General features: G+C 31.1%; 1 protein-coding gene across 1 annotated transcript in view; it reads left to right on the plus strand.

The window, feature by feature from the left end:
• The first annotated feature begins 9,583 nt into the window (after positions 1–9,583).
• LOC124358147 (protein FAM177A1-like) overlaps positions 9,584–20,750 on the plus strand; it is a 53,966-nt gene continuing 42,799 nt past the window's right edge. Inside the window, exon 1 of the mRNA XM_046810439.1 lies at positions 9,584–9,630. Coding sequence (XP_046666395.1) covers positions 9,584–9,630 — 47 coding nt within the window. The remainder of the gene's footprint in view (positions 9,631–20,750) is intronic.

Raw genomic sequence — 20,750 nt, forward strand, 5'->3', positions numbered from 1 at the left:
ATACTTTTATTCAGGAATTAAGTAGTGTTTAGTCTATTAATTAGTGCTCACTGTTCTACATTTATTTATATTTTTACAACTATTTGGATTTTTGTTTTTTTATTTTACTCAAGTTAAATCGTTGTATCAGAAATAGCTGAAGAGTTACATAGATACAAAACTTAGTATTAATGAATTTCGAGCGTTACATATGTCCTATAGATAAATATATAAAGCAGCGGTAGGAGGGAAGTAAGTGATTTAGCAATAGTATTTATTATATTTATTTTTATTCTTTTGATATTGCTAGCATATTCTGAGTTTTAAATATATAACAACTATATTATTATTATTATTATTATTATTCTGAATTAAAAACAATGTACGTACATTAGGAAATAATAGTAACTTCATTATAGTAACAATTATAATTATATAATATATAATTATACAATTATATAATTATAATATATAGAAACTTTAATAAAATGTTTAAAGAGGATATTTTTATTTTATTTTAGAATCATGCAAAAACAGTTGAAGAGCCTAGTACTTACCAACTTATTAAAATATTTTCATACTTACTCCTTGTTAAATACAGTTTAGTACCAGCATTAAAACAAATAAATAGTACAATTATAAAAATAACCACTATATTTTTATGCACATGTTTTTTTACGAATTCATTTTATCAACTCAATATTTATACTACATCATTGAATATTTATAAAATCAACTAAACAAATCATGATTAATATTTATTTCTAAATGAAATTACTATGACGTCCACCTAAATCGAATAGTAAGATAAATATGGTTTGTAGCGGAAGAAAGTCACTTCTTTGGTCATATTTAGTACAAACAGATGTATTCATGAGTTAATATCTAATGAGTATACTACACATTATAGAATAATAAATTTAATTAAAACGAATGTCGTATAGTTTTAGTTTAATTTACATATATAACCGTATGCTGAGCATCATAAATTAAATCCGAACAATGATCAACTCGATAAAATTTAATGAAATGTTTAAAAAGCTCAAGGAAACTTCAACATGTTTAAAAGCACTACACGTTTTTTTTTACAAAAGATATTGGAATAGTTTACTGATTCAACAAATACGGCAAAATGAATGTTCATCAATATCGTTGTGGTTTTGAAATTAACACAGTTCCCCGACTTTTATCTGAGTAACTGTGTGGTTCGAAACAACCGATTTTCACTAAGGTCTATATTTCTTTATAAACATAAATTGTGTTCACCCGAATCTACTTTCATCATACTGTTCCGTATACTTCATTGAAGTTTTTAGGCCCATTATGTGACGTTTGCTAAGGAGCCTGCCTTAAATTTGGATAAAGAATATTGATCTTAAATTATCTTATAATTTATATGCTCACTGCATAACTCACTATCATTCGTGGAGTCAGGCCGATCGCCATCTGTAATCAACGAGTATTAAAAAACTCGTAATACATTACAGTATTACTCCAGAACGTTTCACTAGGTTTTATCAAAATAGATATAAACTAACTACTGTTCATGCGTTGACAAGGTATCAAAACATAAATTATTTTACTTAGTTCGTTGTTATCTAACAATTACTTTGTATTGAGTACCGTGGTAAAAGAATCAGTTATTAATATTTTTATCGTCTTAAAACTTCCTTGTACATGACATTTATTGTGCGAACCTCGCGTTACAGCATATCACTAGACAGTTAAAACGCTACTCGACACCAGGCCACGTACAGCTGACCGTGGGAGAAACACGGACTCCGTAAATCTAATCCAGTTATTTTTAACGATTGCCCTTGAAGATTATTCACCGTCATAGTAAAACTGAGTTGGATTGGAAACTGCAATCTCTTAAATTGCATTGGGTAAACAGGTTGTGTATACTCTTTCATATGTTCCACAGCCAGCCTCTGAATATAGTAGCCTCTGTAATCGAGTTTAGTCTCCTACATGTACTCTGGCTAGGATGGTACTCGGAGCAAGCTCTCAAGCTCAAACTGAGTACGCGGTAACACAGTTTGCAACTGAAATCTGATACCTGTCTGTGTCTGAAGAGAAGAAAGAACGTTGAAACAGTCAAAGACAAGTGGGTCATCGAACCCTTTTCCTTTCACATGCACCGGTGGTTTACGGAATTAGCACACATAGTGACGATGTTAACAGAAATCCACATTCTGAGTGCAGAGGTAGGACGCCATGTACGATCGAGGTGACACCTCTGGTTCAGTACACGCATTCACTAGTCGCATGCCTCTGATGGTAGTCTTTGTGATATTTCGAGTCAGAGTTTTAACTTACAGTCCTATGCCATTGCGTAATTTGTGAGGGATGAAGTTTTATTATTATTATTAGAGATCTAGCTTTCAAACTCAGATTTGTTTTAAAATTCCTATTGTTTCTGATGTTACAATAGTATAAACTTAACACGATAGTAAATAGCGTCCTCTGGTTTTATGCCTGTTCAATAGATGTTTACTCCACATCCTCAGTGATGAGCTGCTCTAATAAAAGAATGTAAATTGCACAGTTACCTTTTTTAATAACATGAGGTAGAGACCTCTGATTTGCAGCATTTTACACCGGACTTTAAAATAATATGTTTTATATTTTCACTTACTTCTCAATCCCCACTGCTTAGGTTTGGGGGTCAAAGTTGCCGTAATACTAAAACCATGATTTTTAGTGTCGGTTTTTATTTATTTGTTTTAATAAGGTATTGCACTTTTGGGTCATCTGGCATACACTTGTGGCAAATATTTGCTAATTGTAAGATAATGCAATTACAGAATGAATACTTTCGACTTACTTTCTTACCATTATAATTTATTCAAAGAAATTTTACGGGTTTGATATAACTTTTTATTATGCACTTAGGCTAGTTTTTAATTTCATGGAGGTATAGGAGTTTCTGTTGAATAGTTTATAGAAAAAATGCATAGTACACATTCAATAACAGCTTCTGAAAACGGAGTTTAAATTTATGTACGTGCAGAGCCCGGATAAACCGAAAAACAGAAGGCTGATTATAAAAACAGCGTAGTCTATTGTACTACTAAGAATTTGTATCAACTTGTTTGATAATCTATTTTATCCGATCCCCGACAATGATTTCAAAACAGATATTTGGGGTAAAAAGCATTTCATCTAAGTCTTGTACGAGTACACTGGTAGGCTGTACACTTGATTTTAAAATAATCAAAACATCTCGTTAGGATTTAGGTTACGTTTATTTGCACTGAGGAAACGTTTCATCACAGTAGCAGATTCTGTTTCATTTATAGCGTCATGTTCGGAGTCTTATGTTACCTGAAGAACCTTAGAGTTGATCATTCATGTTTCCAGAAGTCCCGAAAAATAAATATTCTTATATGCAATCTTGTCAGATTAAATTTGCTTCTTAATATTTAGACATTATTATTTACTATCCTGTAAACATGCTAGCAATGTAAACATTAATTGGCTTTTGTGTCTCCAAATAAGCAACAACACTCTAGATCTACCGTTACCCACACATGTACCGAATGATCCATCTAAAACACCTCCCGCTTTTCTCCGACTACGTTATTAATTATAACCACCCAGGCATTCCTCCTCAGTTCCCGATTTTTTAAAGAGAATATATCAAAGAACCTATTAGACAATAATGGAAGAAGATCAGTAATCAATTTGATAATGCAGTGAAATTTGTGTTGTAAAGCCATATGGTATACAACATATATGTTGAATACCAACACACACACACACACACACACACACACACACACACACACACACACACACAACACACACACACACACACACACACATATATATATATATAGTTGGTAACGGTAGATCTAGAGTTTTTTTGCTTATTCCCCCCTTAATTAGTTGCTTTAAATATATTCGAATCACCCTCATGGTCTAATTATCTGAAATCAATTGAAAAAATCGATTTGTAATTGAAAACTCGTTTTATATATATATACATATATAAAACGAATGATCCATCTAAAATACCTCCCGCTTCATTACAGTAAACAAGGCGTTCCTCCTCAGTTACCGATTTAAAAAATCTTCATATTTTGATCTTACACAAATGGGTATTTTTCCATATTGATAATCCGTATAAAACAGTAAAAGTCCAACTCAACAGTGTGTTCAGCGAGGGCTTGTTAATTACCTTGTTAACGCTGCGGCAGTTCCTGCTTGTGTAAGCCCTGCTGTAAGACCTGATGTAAGGTGGTAATCTCTGAAATATATTTCAATTTTTATCCATTTTAGTTTTAGGTTTAAAATGGAGACCTGAATTCTGATATTGAGATTGCTTTTATAAGTAGCCTATCTCTAAACATTTCATGAATTTTTATAATTTTTCATCATATTTTATTAAATAGCTCCAACAGTTTTAGAGCAATTAACTAGTTTAGGCAAGTGTAGAAGAATCCTAAGGATACAGTCGAACTCCTTAGCTTTCCAGTCAACTGACGTAATAAATTTCTCATTTTAATGTACTTGATTAAAATTCCAACAAAAACTAACTCAGACAAATCAGTACGGAACACGACATTTGTAAAGTGTAACTGATTTTGACAGATGAATAACAATAAACATTTACTATCACCTGTTTAATTGTGTATAAATTATTATACTTCTTATATTTTACTTTAAAAGGTTATAAAAAAATTTATTACCTGCTGATTAAGCCAAGCTGATTATTCATTTTTTTCATATATATAATGAATAATGGAATGTTTATGGAGTTTCCAAGTAAAGTGGGGCGTAACCAGGAGGGATTTTCCAAATAGGAATAGGCTTATATGTTAACCAGAGACCCTATGAATGTCCATTTAAAATTTCAGTATAATCAATCCTGCAGATTGAGTAACACTTATAAAACGACCTAAAGAGACACCATTACATTGTTACTTATCCACGGCTTCACGTCGCATAGTACAAAACTACATGAATAAAGTGGCATAAAAGCTAAAGATGTCGACATTCGCTAATAAAAACCCTTTAATTTGATTCAACAAATCACGATTGACACAACTTTTGATCTTTTAGGCTATTTTTACATATGAAAGCATTTCATTCTTGCATTCTGGCTTTTATAAATACTTTTTCAAAAACAATCATGCTTCTAACATACCCCATTTGTATAAAAGTACATAGACAGTTTTAAAATTTAATTTTTAATTTTATCCTGAATAAAACCCATTTGAATAAGAAGCGCAACGCAAATTAAAACCCATACGAGAATATCGTTTTCTTAAAAATTATTTTTTATAGTTAATAACAAAATATAGAGTGTCCAATCAAGAATGTACAAACACTTATGTGTAACAGTATGCTAATTAAACTGAGGAGCTTGCCAAAAGCAGCCATAGCGTACAAAGTCCTTACATGAAAAGGGCGCTGTATGTAAATTATGAGTCTATCTATTTTACAGGAGGTTTAATTTCCGTTTCTATCGAGTATGCAAACATTTAATACAGTTTTGCACGACACGTTGTTATCTACAAGTTCCTGCTTGGATGACGAGTTTGAGAGATCCTCGGGGAAGTATATCTAGAACTCCTTTGAGTATAAGAAATATCGGACTAAGCAGGATTAAAATGTCAGTCACAGAATATTTTACAGTGTAACTTGGTCGCGTGGTTTAATAACATATTGGAGACAGAGGGGAGAAAAAGAAGACATGCTCGAGACGTTGAGTTCGTTCTACAATGCTTCTTTTGATGTTATTTTGTATTAATAGGTTTCCTAATTTTTTAAAAATTATATTTTCATTTTCGAATCAATATCCTACAAAAGACTTTAAAATTTAAAATTTTTTTTTTCTATTTTTTTACCTCTACTGTTTGATTTATTTTCATCAGCTAAACATACGAAGAGGTGAAGGCTCCGTTATTGTACTATTCTACAACACATTTATTCATAATTTTTCTCCGTATGAGATTTTATAGCAAAATTTTATTTACAATTTAATTTTAGATATAGTATTTGAAACAAACTTATAAAAGGTTTTAAGGAGTAATGGCTTTCCACAGACGTAATTCGTTTAAAATAACGATATCTATAAAATCAGGAGTAACCATTCACTGTAGGATTAACGTTGTATGTTTTTCAGATACTCATGTTAGTTTTGATGCAGGTTTTTACACTTCCCGTATGGTTAATTTACGTTTGAGCACTATCAGTGTCAAGCTAAAATAGTATTGGCAAATTTTAGTAAGCTTTTAAAGCAAAATATACATAAAACTGTTAAAAGAACTGTATAGCCGTATCCAGTTTGTAAGCCGACGCTATAAACATTGTGACGCTGTAAAAATTTGAATTATGTAAAGGCCCACTAGCGAGGGAATGTGTTGTACCAGACCTGCTGCCGTATCTCATAGTAGTGATATCTTCCATGTATCAAACTGCTTTAGGTAGAGTATCAACCTTCGCAAACGTTTTAACTTTATTAAATTGCAAAATATGTGTCCGTTTATGTCCTTTTTTGTGATTTATACTACAAGATTAGAAAACATGAACTATTATATTAAATTGTAATGAGAATTGATGATATTACTGAAACAATATTCCGCAAATATCATATGTTTTGTAAATATTTATAATACCTCTATACCCTTTTGTAAGACGCGAAGACAAATTGGAGAGCGGAAAAGATCCTTACTGCACACATGTTAATGTTTATATAATAAATAACAGTACAACATCTACAATAACGCTACATATTTTCCGACTAAACAATGTTACTGGACATGTTTTACAATTCAATACGGAAAACCAAAACTATTGTTCATCTAAATTCATTGCGCTCTTTTGAGAGTCTGATCGGGTTAAGTATGTCCTATCACGATGACCGACTTTTACCAAAACGCGTTTGAATATATTTTTGTCTCCTATTAATTGAAGATATTCGTACTGTTATCTCTCGTTATGATTCCTCTCGAGCCTCTCATGTGAAGTGTGATAGAAGACTACATCAAACTTGCAGATCTTCTAATTGCTTTGCTCTAGTAAAGGAATAGTAATGTGATATTCTCTTATCTATTCTCTCTGCATACTCCTCTCCAGTTCACAGTGTAAGGTGGATCGTCAAAGTAACGGTAATTCTACAATACGTACGATACAGTAGCAATAATCCGTAAGCGTGTCATTTAAGACAATTCAAAACAAATAATTTTATATATATTTATAATATCGTAGTTTTTATTTTTTTATCTCTTTCCAATTACTTTATCATTACGAAAATTGCATTCACTAGACGTATATATTGGGGGGTGGGATACCAGAAATAATCATCTTAATGTCACTGATAGACTGGTCACGACATTGACGAAGTACGATTAAGTGGAGAGCGGTGTCGGGCCTCAGTAACGAGCTGTCAAGCTGTCAGCAGCTACAATGGGACAGCTGGCAGCAGTTTGTTGTCTGGCGATAGCAAACAGCTGTCAACAAACATTACTCGATACTTGATATTCCAAAATTAAAGAAAATACAAACTACTCGTATTTCCCTAATTTATAAACTCGTTACAAAACAGAGACGATACAATGACAAAGAAAGTAAAGGTAGAGTAATGATTTTTCTGACATGAAAACCCCTCAGCAGGGTTTTGATAACTATCCTGATGATTTTATAAACTTCTTAATGTGTGTCTCCGAAGCTTCATTTCTAAATCAAACATAGGATTTAGTTGTTTCAAATGTTCAGCATTTTATCTACACCTATATAATAAAAAAAAATATATATATATATATAATAAGGTAAGGATAAAATATAAGAAAAGCATGGGCAAGGCTTATTATTTTTATTTTATTTTGGAATTTGCTGTACTAAGAAACCCATAATGGTTTTAACATTAAATTGCTTCGGCGATTTACAGTAATATGCACTCTAGTAAGTACTATACACTCACAATTATTGGAGACCAAAGTGAGCAGGTAACATTCCCCAAGGAATCAAAATAATCTACACTATTTTTTTAGTGATATTACGAACGCCATGAACAAGGGACCCTGATATAAACTTTAGGAAAGGTTCATCAATTCTTTGTCAAATTAGATGGCCGTTTTACTCGTACTATGTATATTGACCTAAGTTGATTTTCTTAACGAACAAGATTTTAGTTCTTAAGGCTTTTTGAAGGACAGCACTACTCTACTTCACTCTCCATCGATATCACATCACTATAATTATCTAATACATCATTCCAGTATACGGATACAGATATCTTATTTTGGGATGTGATGTTATTATCGCTACTTTGATATCAAAATTGCTGCATTATTTGTTAGTCTACTATAAATTTGGTATTATATGTATTATATGTATTTACTTATTTCTGATTCCATTAATCTCTTTAATACCTTATTGGTGTTATTTCTGTTAACAACTATTACATTCGCGTGACGTTATTTTAACTTATCTTCTAGATAGCCATGATCATATCTGAAATACAATAATTGACGTAAATTAAGAATCCGCTGTTGCTTTGACCTGATTTTGTTCAAAGACATGGACCTAAATATGTAAAAACAAGGGAAATCTACACGGATCCTAAAGGACGTGACAGATGTGTTGACCCTATTGAAATCCCCTTACGTTGGTTTCTTAGAACAATAATTATACTTTCCTAACTTTTCTTTTATGATAAAATAAATATAGGAAGGTATCGTTCCAAAAACACATGAGTTAAAGTATATAAACACACACTCATTATTTTTTATTACAAAACTAGATTCTTTTGAATTATACGAGCTGACTAATTATCCGCATGCTTCAAAAATTGTATTACACTTACCTATGTAATGTAGTACAACACTCTTGCTTCGTACAATACAGTATAGCAATACTTGTAACTTTATATTGAACATAAGTAGTTAGTAATAAAATATATACTTCTCATACACCGTTATATTATTCATTGCGGGTTTGAACAGTCAAGTTTTATGAAAATAAAAAACTGTATAATATCGTCATCAAATTATAAAAAGAATTTATTTTCAGATTCACAAAAAATGTAATCTGACATACCGTAATCTTACCTAGAACATCTAAACATTTGATTAAGATTGTAAAGGTGTGTAGTTATAGAAAATATTTTATTTTATAAGAGGTGTTGATAATTACTTTTGATAATAACAATTTATTTTTTATTCATAAACTTTATATTTTAAAACAAACTGATTCTTATTTAAGGACTCAAAACGTTAAATCATCTACATATAGGCGATAGTCTATATTATCAGGAAACGGATTTGGGTCAATCTTTCATTGAATAGTTCTCAATAAAAGATTGACCCAAATCTTCTTGAAATGAACTATGTCAGTACTTGCTATAAGCCACCCTGGACGTTTTAATTCTGTATTCATGTCACAAGGTCTTCATGTCAAGTGTGTTTTCAATCAAACAGTGAAATAAAAAGTTGGTCATCAAAATCACATAATTTTTCTAAGATTTCAAATGTTGAAGCGAACACTTTCTTCTCAGAATGCTATGATACGCTTTAAGAATACTTTCCTTGGTTTGTTAGACGAACTATTTCCTTGATTTCTCAAAATTGGATGTAAATACCGAACTATACTGAACATGGACGATGATCCAAGAACTGGATACGGGATGTATGAAGTAGAAAGGTAGTAAAACTAAAACTTGCAATTAAAGTTGTTCATGTAGTTAAAACTGTTCTCAAAACTTTAAAAGACACCCATCAATAGCAGACGTTTAAGCCAATTCATTATTCAATTTCATATCAATTAAATACTACTTCATCAAAAGAGTAAATCAGGTGCAAGCTAAGAGTTAAGGCGTTTATATATGTATAAGCATAGTATATAAGCATTTCGCATTATAATTTCACTTCCATGCAGAGCGCATACTGGTCTAGGGGAATAAAATTATTAATCGATAAGTTACTCTCATACAATGCAAAATGTTTAAAACCTTCTCATATTTTTATTTTTGACCCCATATGCGTAAACATTTCAGATTACAAGTGTAATATCACTTATTATTAGTGTTTTTTTAGTTGAATTGTGTAATTTATAATAAAAGGTGCAGTATTTATAAAGTTCACATAAAGAGCTTACTTGTGTTTCGTAATAATTACTTAAGAATGAACTTTATTAATTTATATAGAAGTAAACCTTTATGCAACTAGCGATCACCTTTGTCCGCTTCAAGAGCTAACCCCAGGCTTGCAGTCTTCCATACAACAAATTTCATTACATAAACAGTGCATAAATTATAATTTGATCAATAAAGTTGTTGCAATTATGATGAAGTATTTACGAATTAATTTTACATTATTTTGTGCAAATCGCCACTGCAACAAAAAAGAATTAAAGACGGGGACCTTTCATAACAGTATGGGTATAGCACGGTTCAGATTATACAAGAATAACTCTTTGCCTAAGTATAGCAGCATGCTGGATATAAAGATTATCTGTTTGCCTGTCGGATTTTCTTTTATAGACCCACACCACGTTCGTCAGCTTCATTTGCATTTCTTTGAAGATAAACTTGTGTAAGCCATCTGCATTTCAAAAGGCTATATTTATATTTCCTTGAAGAAAGATTTGCTGTTTCAATAAATACCAGTGCTTAACATGAGGTTCATAATCTACAAACAATTGGAAGAATTATTTTGAGTTCAGGATTAATTTGAACTACGCTGATGTGACATTTCAGTTTTTAATATTTCCTTTTTTTGAAAGTTAGAATATTTAATAGATTCCCTGTTAAATGCTTTTAAACTCCTTTCATATTTAAATCAGCCTAATAGAGGGACTTTGTGTTAAAACAAATAAGCGATATTTTATACAATGGCATATTATTGCAATATTCTTCTGGTTAAGGTGTAAACTTGTTTATTCTGTGTACCTTCTATATTTTAAGTTGCAGTTCACTTTTCTCATAGGTGAAGAGGTATTACAATAAATTACACTATATTTTGTAGTACTGAACAAAATATTCTATTCTATCTGAGTGTGTCTTAACTCGAAACTAGGTAAAGAGACAGCAACTTTTTTTTATCTCTTCAGACGAACATAACTCTAGGATTTCCGGAAGTCAGGTCTGTGACAGCGTCAGATTTTAGACGCTGCACTAAGAGGAAAGTAGACTGAAGCAAAACTGAACATTCACAATTATTCAGTTATTCCCACCTTAGCTACGTTATGTGAAGTAACCATTGCTAAATTTTTTTAAAGCGGAAAGTCCGATACTTTGATAAACCATGAGGATACCAAGTAGCTTTATCTATTGCCTCACGGTTGACTCTATATGTAGTTCAACAGGAAGAACTATTTGGATAAAGTTGTCTTTTTCCTCTATTAAAGCTGACTAAGTATTTCAAATATGAACAACCTAAAATATAGTTCCAATATATTTGAAACTAATTATATTCAGAGAGGTGAATTATACCATGGACATTTCAGTAACTGTACTATAATTCAAGAATGTAATATATTGGACGATCCATACAGTTTTTTAGTGTAAGTTTAATAATCTGAAATAATGAAAATCCCGCTGCCAAATATATCTCTCCTGGCTAATATTAGAATGAAAAGTGAAGCAGCTGAAAGCAATGACTGAACGCTTGGATCGTATCACACGTTTATAAATAACTGTGTTGGCGCCCACGTCCTAAATGTACCCATAGATCTAGAGACCAAATAAACAAAACTTAATTGAGAGATATATTATAGCTAAAATAACTCTGAAACAAATCTTATCGTATTTCGTTTTAAAAATATATTCTACCATGACAACAAAACTAAACTGTTGTTGCCTGTTCTCGTTAAGCTGCTTGATGGAAGTTTACATAACATTACGGCAGCTCACATTATCATAATGTTAGCTTTCGTGATTTTATGCAAATTTCTACAAAACAGTTTTGCGAGGATGTTCAGTGTTCATTAAGACAATTAAATTAGTTCAAAATGCTAAAATATAAAAGTTAACATATTCTAACTACTGGTAAAAGTATATTAGTTATATTAGCATATGTAAGATAAATTTAAATGAAACATAAAGCATTATCAAAATATTACCTTCTCTCCTAAAAGTAATAGTCTCTCATTCCTAGAATTGTTAATTTAATATATACTTATATATTTAGATAGTATAGTATATATTTGTTATATGAGGTAGTAATTCAAATTTGTAAAGTATTTTAAACTTAAATCTAAAAATAAAGTGTTACGATCCTTGAAATTTCATATTAGTAGTTTCAAATTTTCATTCCAAACCATTTAAATAGTCTGATTTTCAAAGTTTTTTTAGAGAATGTTCTGATTATTACATTTTAAAAATTTAATTATCTACAAGATTTGAGGATGTACCAGTGACGAAACAACCAATTCTACTTAATAGTAGTGAAATAATGTCTAGGTTTCTGTAAAAGTTAAATAACGAATATTAGTTTATTTTTTATACAGAAAAGGCAGTAAGCGGATTTTTTATTAAATGTTTAGTAGCAATGTGAATTTGATAATAAGGAAGATAACATTCCATTATAATAATTAGTTCACTTCAAATACAGGAGTAACGTTTAAGAGATAACTGTTGTTTAGAAAAAACGATCAGGTTCGTCATTTGATAACTGCTACGGCTATTATATTTAGTTGAGTTAAGTTTTGTCATTAAAAAGAATTAGATGGAGGCACACACTATTACAGACATAGCTTAATATGCATGTGGACAGAAGGCGCTTGCTTTATTTTCATATAATAATTATCTGTAAGGGAATAAGGTTTTACTGTGTATATAATGACAATAATATAGAAGCCAACACTCGTTAAACCACTGTACAATACCTGACTAGTTATAATACAAGTAGTTACATCTTCATTGCGGCTCTATACTGCGTGATCGTGACTAGTGACACGAGACTACAGCGCCGTGAGGCGTCTGTCACAGTCAACGTGTTACACGATGTATTCAAGCGTTATTCATTTTACCACATTTACAGTAGGTGATGTACATCTTGGAAGAATAACGTAAATATATTGGAACAATTTTAAATTTAGTCGTAATATCCTCAATGTATTACAGTGACAAAGGAGAAGATGTTAAAATTGACATTAACAGATGCTGGTGTATTAACAGTTTATTCTTTTAGAGGTTAAATCTCTTAGGATTCTCAGATACATTATTAAATACAAACCTATAGTCCCGGCTTAGAATTATTATGTTTTCTTTAGCTTCAATCCTGTCAAACAAGTTACTCAGCCAATGCAACTACTTTACCTAAGGAAACAACGATCTTTTATAAACATAAGTAATGACAAGTATATATTGCGTGTCAAATATATTCTCAGTTAATTTTCTTGTCATTTTGGCAAATTTTCTCTACAAATCACAACCTACATGTTTTTTATCAAGCTTTAGTAGTTATACATTAAATATGGACAAGACTTTAACAAAAAGAATGTGTTCTACAGGATTGATAAATTACTGAAGGAAGTCATTTTTGACACCGAAATCAAAGGAGGGAACCATTATTAGAAAATCAACAACCTACACAGGTATATAATATGATCAGATATTCTAACACAGAAGATAGATACATTTCATAGATAAATTGGGTTCATAGTGAAATAAGCTAAAGAACGCATACAAAACCTTGTTATAGTTGAAAAATAATAGACGCCTTAATATGTAAATATATATATATATTTAATAATTAAAAAATCATTAATAATTGGTGTTTAGTTTGATTAAATGCATGTTTTAGATTTAGTGTGCATGAGGTAAACACACAAGATACTGTTGTGGTTCCTCACTTATGTGTGTCACAACGCTCTGGTTATATTTTAATGTATATTGTAGCTATATATATAAATATATATATATTTAGCCTGAGATATTGAATATTATATTTTTCTGCTATTGATCTTTAGCAAAGAAAGTTCGCAGTTAAAACAAACTCCTCAGTGTTTGATTTACAGGGTTTTTCGAACGAAAACACTACTAATTCACAAAAACAGCAAGATTTGAGACATAGGATTAAAGTCCAAAAGACAGTAAATTTTTAATAAGGTACGTTTCATGGAGCGAGATTAAAAACTAAAAATTTTGAGACAAGGCAAATCAAAGTACAGGAAGAGTAGTTGGGAATAATAATTAAAATATCATTAACTGCGATACTTCAATGACTGATGAATCATCTTTGCTTGGGAAAGTACAAAAGTCCAACTCGAGTGAAGCCGTTTTTCATCCCGTGTCCAGTTTATGACATTGTTTATCAGCATCGCACTGTCGTTACGCAATAGTTTAGCCAGAGCCGCGTAACGTCGTAGTACTGCATCGCATACAGAATAGTGACTCTGTAGCCAACGTGCGTGTTCTGATAATATAGTACTACATCTACAGTATATCAATCGGTATAGCACTCGATGTCTAAACAATGTATTCCCTTTATAAACTCACTGACACTAAACGTAATATTAACCTGGAAGTGGTTAAAATTGAATTTCCCTGAATCCATAACCGTCTGTCAAATTTAAAATAGTTCTGGCCCATCGCCTACCACAAAGGTAGTATTGTTGTTTACCACCGATACAAGTAAGAGCATTCCGGACATTGGCAATTCACCTATCAACAATTCTGGACGTAAAACTGTTGTGACTACGCTAGAGCACTTCAAATTTTGGCGGTCAATGTAGAATACAAACGTCATTGCCTCAACTACGTCTAGACTCTTATCCTTGAGCCACTTGTCTTGATAGTATAGGAATCTACCACTCACGTGATAGAGAAATGTCACCGACCTTGAGTGGTCACTTCAAAACTATGATGCAAACCTTTTAATGCTGGATGCAGCTGTATCTGATACTATAGACTTCTGATCAGTTCTATGTGATTGGCCGGAGAGTGCACACCTATTGTGACCTGTATTCTGTAGTTCAGTTTGAATAATTAGTGTTTAGTTTGATTAAATGCATGTTTTAGATTTAGTGTGCATGAGGTAAACACACAAGATGACTGTTGTGGTTCCTCACTTATGTGTGTCACAACGCTCTGGTTATTTATTTTAACCTATATTGTAGCTATGTGTTACGCTAGAATTACAACACCATTTAAAACCTAATAAAGCGTTGCGTGACCTCAACACGTGCCTTTGTTTCATTTTTTGTTACTTTTTAATGAGATTCTGATTAGCAGAACCATTAAAATTTCAAATACAGTTCTGATAAATTAGTTCTCACGAACGAGTAATCAGTCACACAGGCTAACTGATGCCTAATTTTTAAAGTAATGATCGATGAGGATATATATACTCATCGATCATATATATATATATATATATATATATATATATATATATATATATATATATATATATCGATGGAAAAATAATTTTCTATAACATTATTTAACCTTTATTTATATTTCTTCATAACTCGGTAGAAACTTTAACGAGAATAACATTTAATTCAGTTTGTTCGATCTTATTGCACTAATGGAAATGTAAAACTCATCTATTCAAGTTTCTCCCTTTTAATTTAACTTTCAAATAATAAATCAACGGAACAGGATGGTAGAGATTTTTAATTTAATGTTTTGAATTTAAAAGAGTAAATCGACCCAAGTTTTAAACGTAAACATCGTAATTTATTATCTTTTTGACTAGTAGTCGGTACTATTAGTCACCAATACTTTAAATCGTTCATGAAACAAGTAGAGAATTAAAAACTGCAGTTATAAGTATTAGCAAAACAGAGTGAGCAATTGTATCAATAAAACTACCTAAACATAAACTATGTTATTAATACCAATAATCTTAATCAATGTCCAATTTGTTTGATTTCTCACCAGTAGCTACTAACCGCCATACTTTGTAGTATTAATTATTAATAATTTTTTTAACAACTAAATAATGATTACTGGTTAAAAGAATATGGTAAGTTTATATTTTTTGCTGAATTGTTATTTATTCTTTATTTATTAGGTTCTTTAACAATTTTCGAGGGAAGCAATGGTAAGTTTATATTTTTTGTTGAATTGTTATTTATTCTTTATTTATTAGGTTCTTTATCAATTTTCGAAGGAAGCAATGTCAAACCTGGAGAACGATATCGAGCACCGCAAACAAACTTATGCACGGTAAAATTATATGAAATTTCATACTCTAGTAGTTATCCTTCCATAATTATTTAAGGGTAACATTATTTTTGTAAATCATTTTAGTGTTTAAATCAGCTGTTTGAACATAGGACTGTCAAAATACATAACATGATTATAAAGTGATGTTTATATAGGGAAAGAGTGTAAATAATAGGAGAGAGAAAATCAGCTGACTTAGCTACTAGGGAAAGGTTGATTTTCGCATATCTCAATTGTATTTCAAAATAGCCTATTATCGTACTGAGCGATTTTTATACTTTTAAGAAAAATACACGGATCTACTAAAGTAATGCAAGGCATATATTATATTATAATTTGTGAAAATAAAGTGACGAGCAATATTTACTACATATCATTCGAGATTGTATACTTTTTTTAGTGTAATCACTTTAATACGCTATCGTTAAAAAACTAATTACGACTTTATTCAAACTCGTATAGTAAAATTATTTCTATTCTCTCCTACCCAATTGAAAGCGATATACTAGTTTTTTAGTAAAGTTTTTTATAACAAATAAACATTTCTCCACATTTTAATAACAATTTTTATTATTAAATACATAAGTGTTAAAATTTATACTTTACTTATTTATGATTTTTAGATTTCATGTTTTAATAAAAGTTAAATAAATGTCTGTATAAGCGAGAGGAAATGTACTGTGTTGAATTCACAATAAGCGCAAGTAACAGAGTAAAGCCCATTGCATAAACAAATTTCCGAGCAATACATCATTTAATTGATAATTTTTCGGGAGCTATGTGGGGAAGTGGAAAATATTTGTTTCTGTCGGTTTTACAAACTGTAGTCCCTACGGCATAGTTATTGCAACTTATGGAGTTCCTGTATTAACTACTTATTCATCGCTACATCACGCCCATTCAAAATAATTGTATTAAATGTTATTAATGAAAATTAAATACCGTGTATAAAACAAAGATATAATTGGACTTGCTTAAAGTTTATGATGAATTATGAATTATTACATTTATGATGAGAGACGACGTGGAAATATGGGCTTTTATATACAATTAAATTAGGTAAAACATGTAATGATCACAACAATATAAAAGCGTGTTGTCAACATTGATAATATAAATGGGATGAAATTATTATTCTTGTTTCCTTTTCTTCTGATTACATATATATATATATATATATATATATATATATTACAGGAGGGTGAACGTGTAAAATATGTATGCAGCAGTAAGTCGATTTACATTTCATGCGTTCTCAAAATATTTCGGATCCCCCCCCCCTGTACAGCGGTCCAGATCAGCTTTTTACCACACTTCACATTTTAAGGAAAGTGGTTAATTAATCAAAAACCCTCAGGGTTACAATTATCTCTCAACGATGTAAAAATCATCGAGTTAAAAGCTTTACAACGGCAGTTTTGATGAAAAAAGAGAGAAGCGTGAAAGCTCAGTTTTAACGAGAAAGCTGTGTTATAAGCCTATATAATTCCTAGATGGAAAGTTAAAGTATTTAAATATATGAGGATTCTTCAGCCAAATAACAGGACATAAATCAACTTGTTCATAATCAGCAGTTCGTATTCGGAAGATGCTGGGCGATATAGCGTCGATGAAGTTTAGACAGATTCAAATAATACATGCATCTAAAGATTTTGTCCATTTCAAACACGTAATAAATAAAACACGCAACGTAGGAGAAGGAAAAAGGATCACTCATTTCGTCAGGATATTATATATTTTATACAGTTAATTTCTCCAATGTTTCATTTTTTGAAGTTATTTTCACAGACATTATAATGAATAACAGAGAGAAATAATGTTAAGGAAATAGACACCTCCTTATATTAGGTCAAATAAAGATTTTTCGATATTTGTGAATAAGATACCCCTCTCCCCTTCACTTATTGTGTTGCTATTTTATTTCCTGGTTCTGTTGGCAATGGAATTAATCTGGAATAAGGAAGATTTAATTTTGACTAAATAAAACCCAAAATCAATTATGCTGGACATAGCATCGATCTGGAACGAAAACAGAATATTGCATTTAGTCTGTTAAAAAAGGATATTCTGGTACTGTACAATAAAGTTCCAACATAGTTTATTCAAGGTATATAGTTATAATAATAATAGTAATACTAATAGTTACATACTGCATTTTTGGTTATGATGTAAAGTACCTCTAAATAGTCTCATTAAAACATTGTACAACCTCATATGACTGCTTTAAAAGCTTTAATGTATCGCTATGTCATTTTCAATCACTGTACTGGAAAATTATTAAATCCAGAAGCATGCTACTTTGGCCTATATTTTCATGAACGTTTTCCATTTATTTATTCGCGTAATTTATAATGTACGCCTATTATTATAAAATCACACTTTCATTTTTGAAAATGTATGACTATATTAAAAATGAAATGAAATAACTGTGTAAATATAAATTGCCTGAGTGAAAAGTAATAATGTTTTATGAACAGTTTTGCACGTCGTACGAGAAAACTCATTTTACATATTGTTACAGGATATTGAATTCTTAAATTTTAATCTTAATTCTATTTGTTTCTTGAATATAAAGTGTACAACATGACCTGGAGGATATTAAATTTGAGTAATACTAAGTATTTTTGAGACTGCAACAACAATCATACTCTTTATCTATGATGAGTTATCTCGGAAAACAAAATTAATATACATTACTTTCTTAAAATATTTGCGACGATAACAAAAGCTAAACCGAGTGTACTACTGAGCTATAAGAGGTTAATTACTAGCGGGCAGTTAGTGAGTCTGCTTCCCCATTTACAACGTCACAGAGGTGAAAGCATGTGCACCCAATAAAACAAGAGAGTTCTTTTTCCAGTCGGCTTGAGTTTGAAGTCTACAATTAGTGGAAGATTATTGTGACAATGTACGATTAGTGTAGTAACTAAGGCGCGTATTTTCATATATCGGCTTGCAACAGACTCGAGCTTTGGTACGAACTGCTAATCTTCTTTCACATAACGTAGGTAAGATGAGAAAGTTTCATTCACTGTGAATGTTGAGTTTAGCTCCAGATCGCCTTCTTCTTAGTGGAGCGTTTTGAAATCTCTTTAGACAAACATGTATCCAGATGCCAGGACTAAAATCTGTGACAGCGTTAGATTTCAGACGCTACAATAATAGGAAAGTTAACTGAAGCTAAAACGCAACTTTAAAATTATCTTCTTCTTCTCCACTTGCAGGATTTGGGCTATAACTTGTTGCGTCTTCAAAGTTTAAATATTTTAATGGTTTTTATTGGTTATTGATCAATTTGGAAATTTATAAAGAAACATTTAAATTTCAAAGAGAATGGTAATGCAACGTTGAGATCGATTATTCAGAAACATTGGCTTCAGTATTGTCTATGAATGTATGCTTTATAGAACATTTGTAGGATGATCTTTTCCGTATGGTTCTGAAACTGTAAGAATTTGATTGTTGCCGACTGTGGCCCTCAGATCTAGACACATTACAACATGATCCTTTTTAACACATTTGTCTATCTCTTCAAGTATTTCATTAAATTATGTAAGATAGTTAAATATATTTTACCTTACTCAGGAGCATACATCCCTACTGATGTTATATGTTCCCTTTCAATTTTTACCTTTCGCGCCAATCTTTCGTTCATTCACAAATGTACTAGCAGTTATCCACGGCTTGGAACACAATTTCGTAGGCTTTGCACGTATATGAGCACTTCTGGTTCCAGTGAATTTTCCGAAGCCATGCTTTGTTAATACAGTCAAAAGAAAATATGCCAAAAACTGTATATTTATGGCAATTGTAATATACTTCGGTCTAAGTATTTCCTGTGCCATAGTTGATTTTGCCTTGTTTCCTCGAAAAAACACAAACCCATGTCTGAAAAGTCTACTCCGAACGTAAAGCGCATGCATTTATCCATTGTAATTTACTTCAAGTCTAGCATATATCGGGTATCACAATTGTTGGTTTTCTTTCTTGCCCTGGTCAAGAATACATACATATACAGTACATATGCAGGTCGGATGAGCCTACTTCTGGCAAAACACAACATTGACTTTAAAACATTCTTTAAATCAATATTAAAAGTTTTATATAAATATTATTTTTATATCTGTATTACAGAATTAATTTGCCAAAACGTACAGATAAAAATATGTTATCTAAAATTTTAATTTTCTTATTTAAATATTTTCTTATTCTGTGGCCAATAGTGGTTGCAGAAAAGGTTGAAATAAGACCGGAACTATAAATCTTACCCTATGCTTTTAGACAACAATTATAAAACAAATTGAAAAGAATGGTTATATTATTAAAACATACGGAGTTCATCGAATAACATTTTTAAGATTGGTGGTGATTTCCTTATTAAAGTTCTGTATTGTGAACGTTATGTATACCGATATATATATATACAAGTAATCACATTGGCTTTGGCTAGTGATATCACATGACCTTCAACAGTTCTCATTACATTTGTACAACAGCTTTGTTTTGTAATTTAAAATTACATTTATAAATTGTTGTTATTCTTAGGATTCTCCTGTCTAAAAGCAACTAATCAAAGAACTGTAATAAGGAAATCACCACCACTCTCAAAAATGTAATTCGATGAACTCCATATATATATGTAAGT

Source organism: Homalodisca vitripennis, chromosome 3 (genome assembly GCF_021130785.1).
Source record: "Homalodisca vitripennis isolate AUS2020 chromosome 3, UT_GWSS_2.1, whole genome shotgun sequence".
Taxonomy (NCBI): Eukaryota; Metazoa; Arthropoda; class Insecta; order Hemiptera; family Cicadellidae; genus Homalodisca; species Homalodisca vitripennis.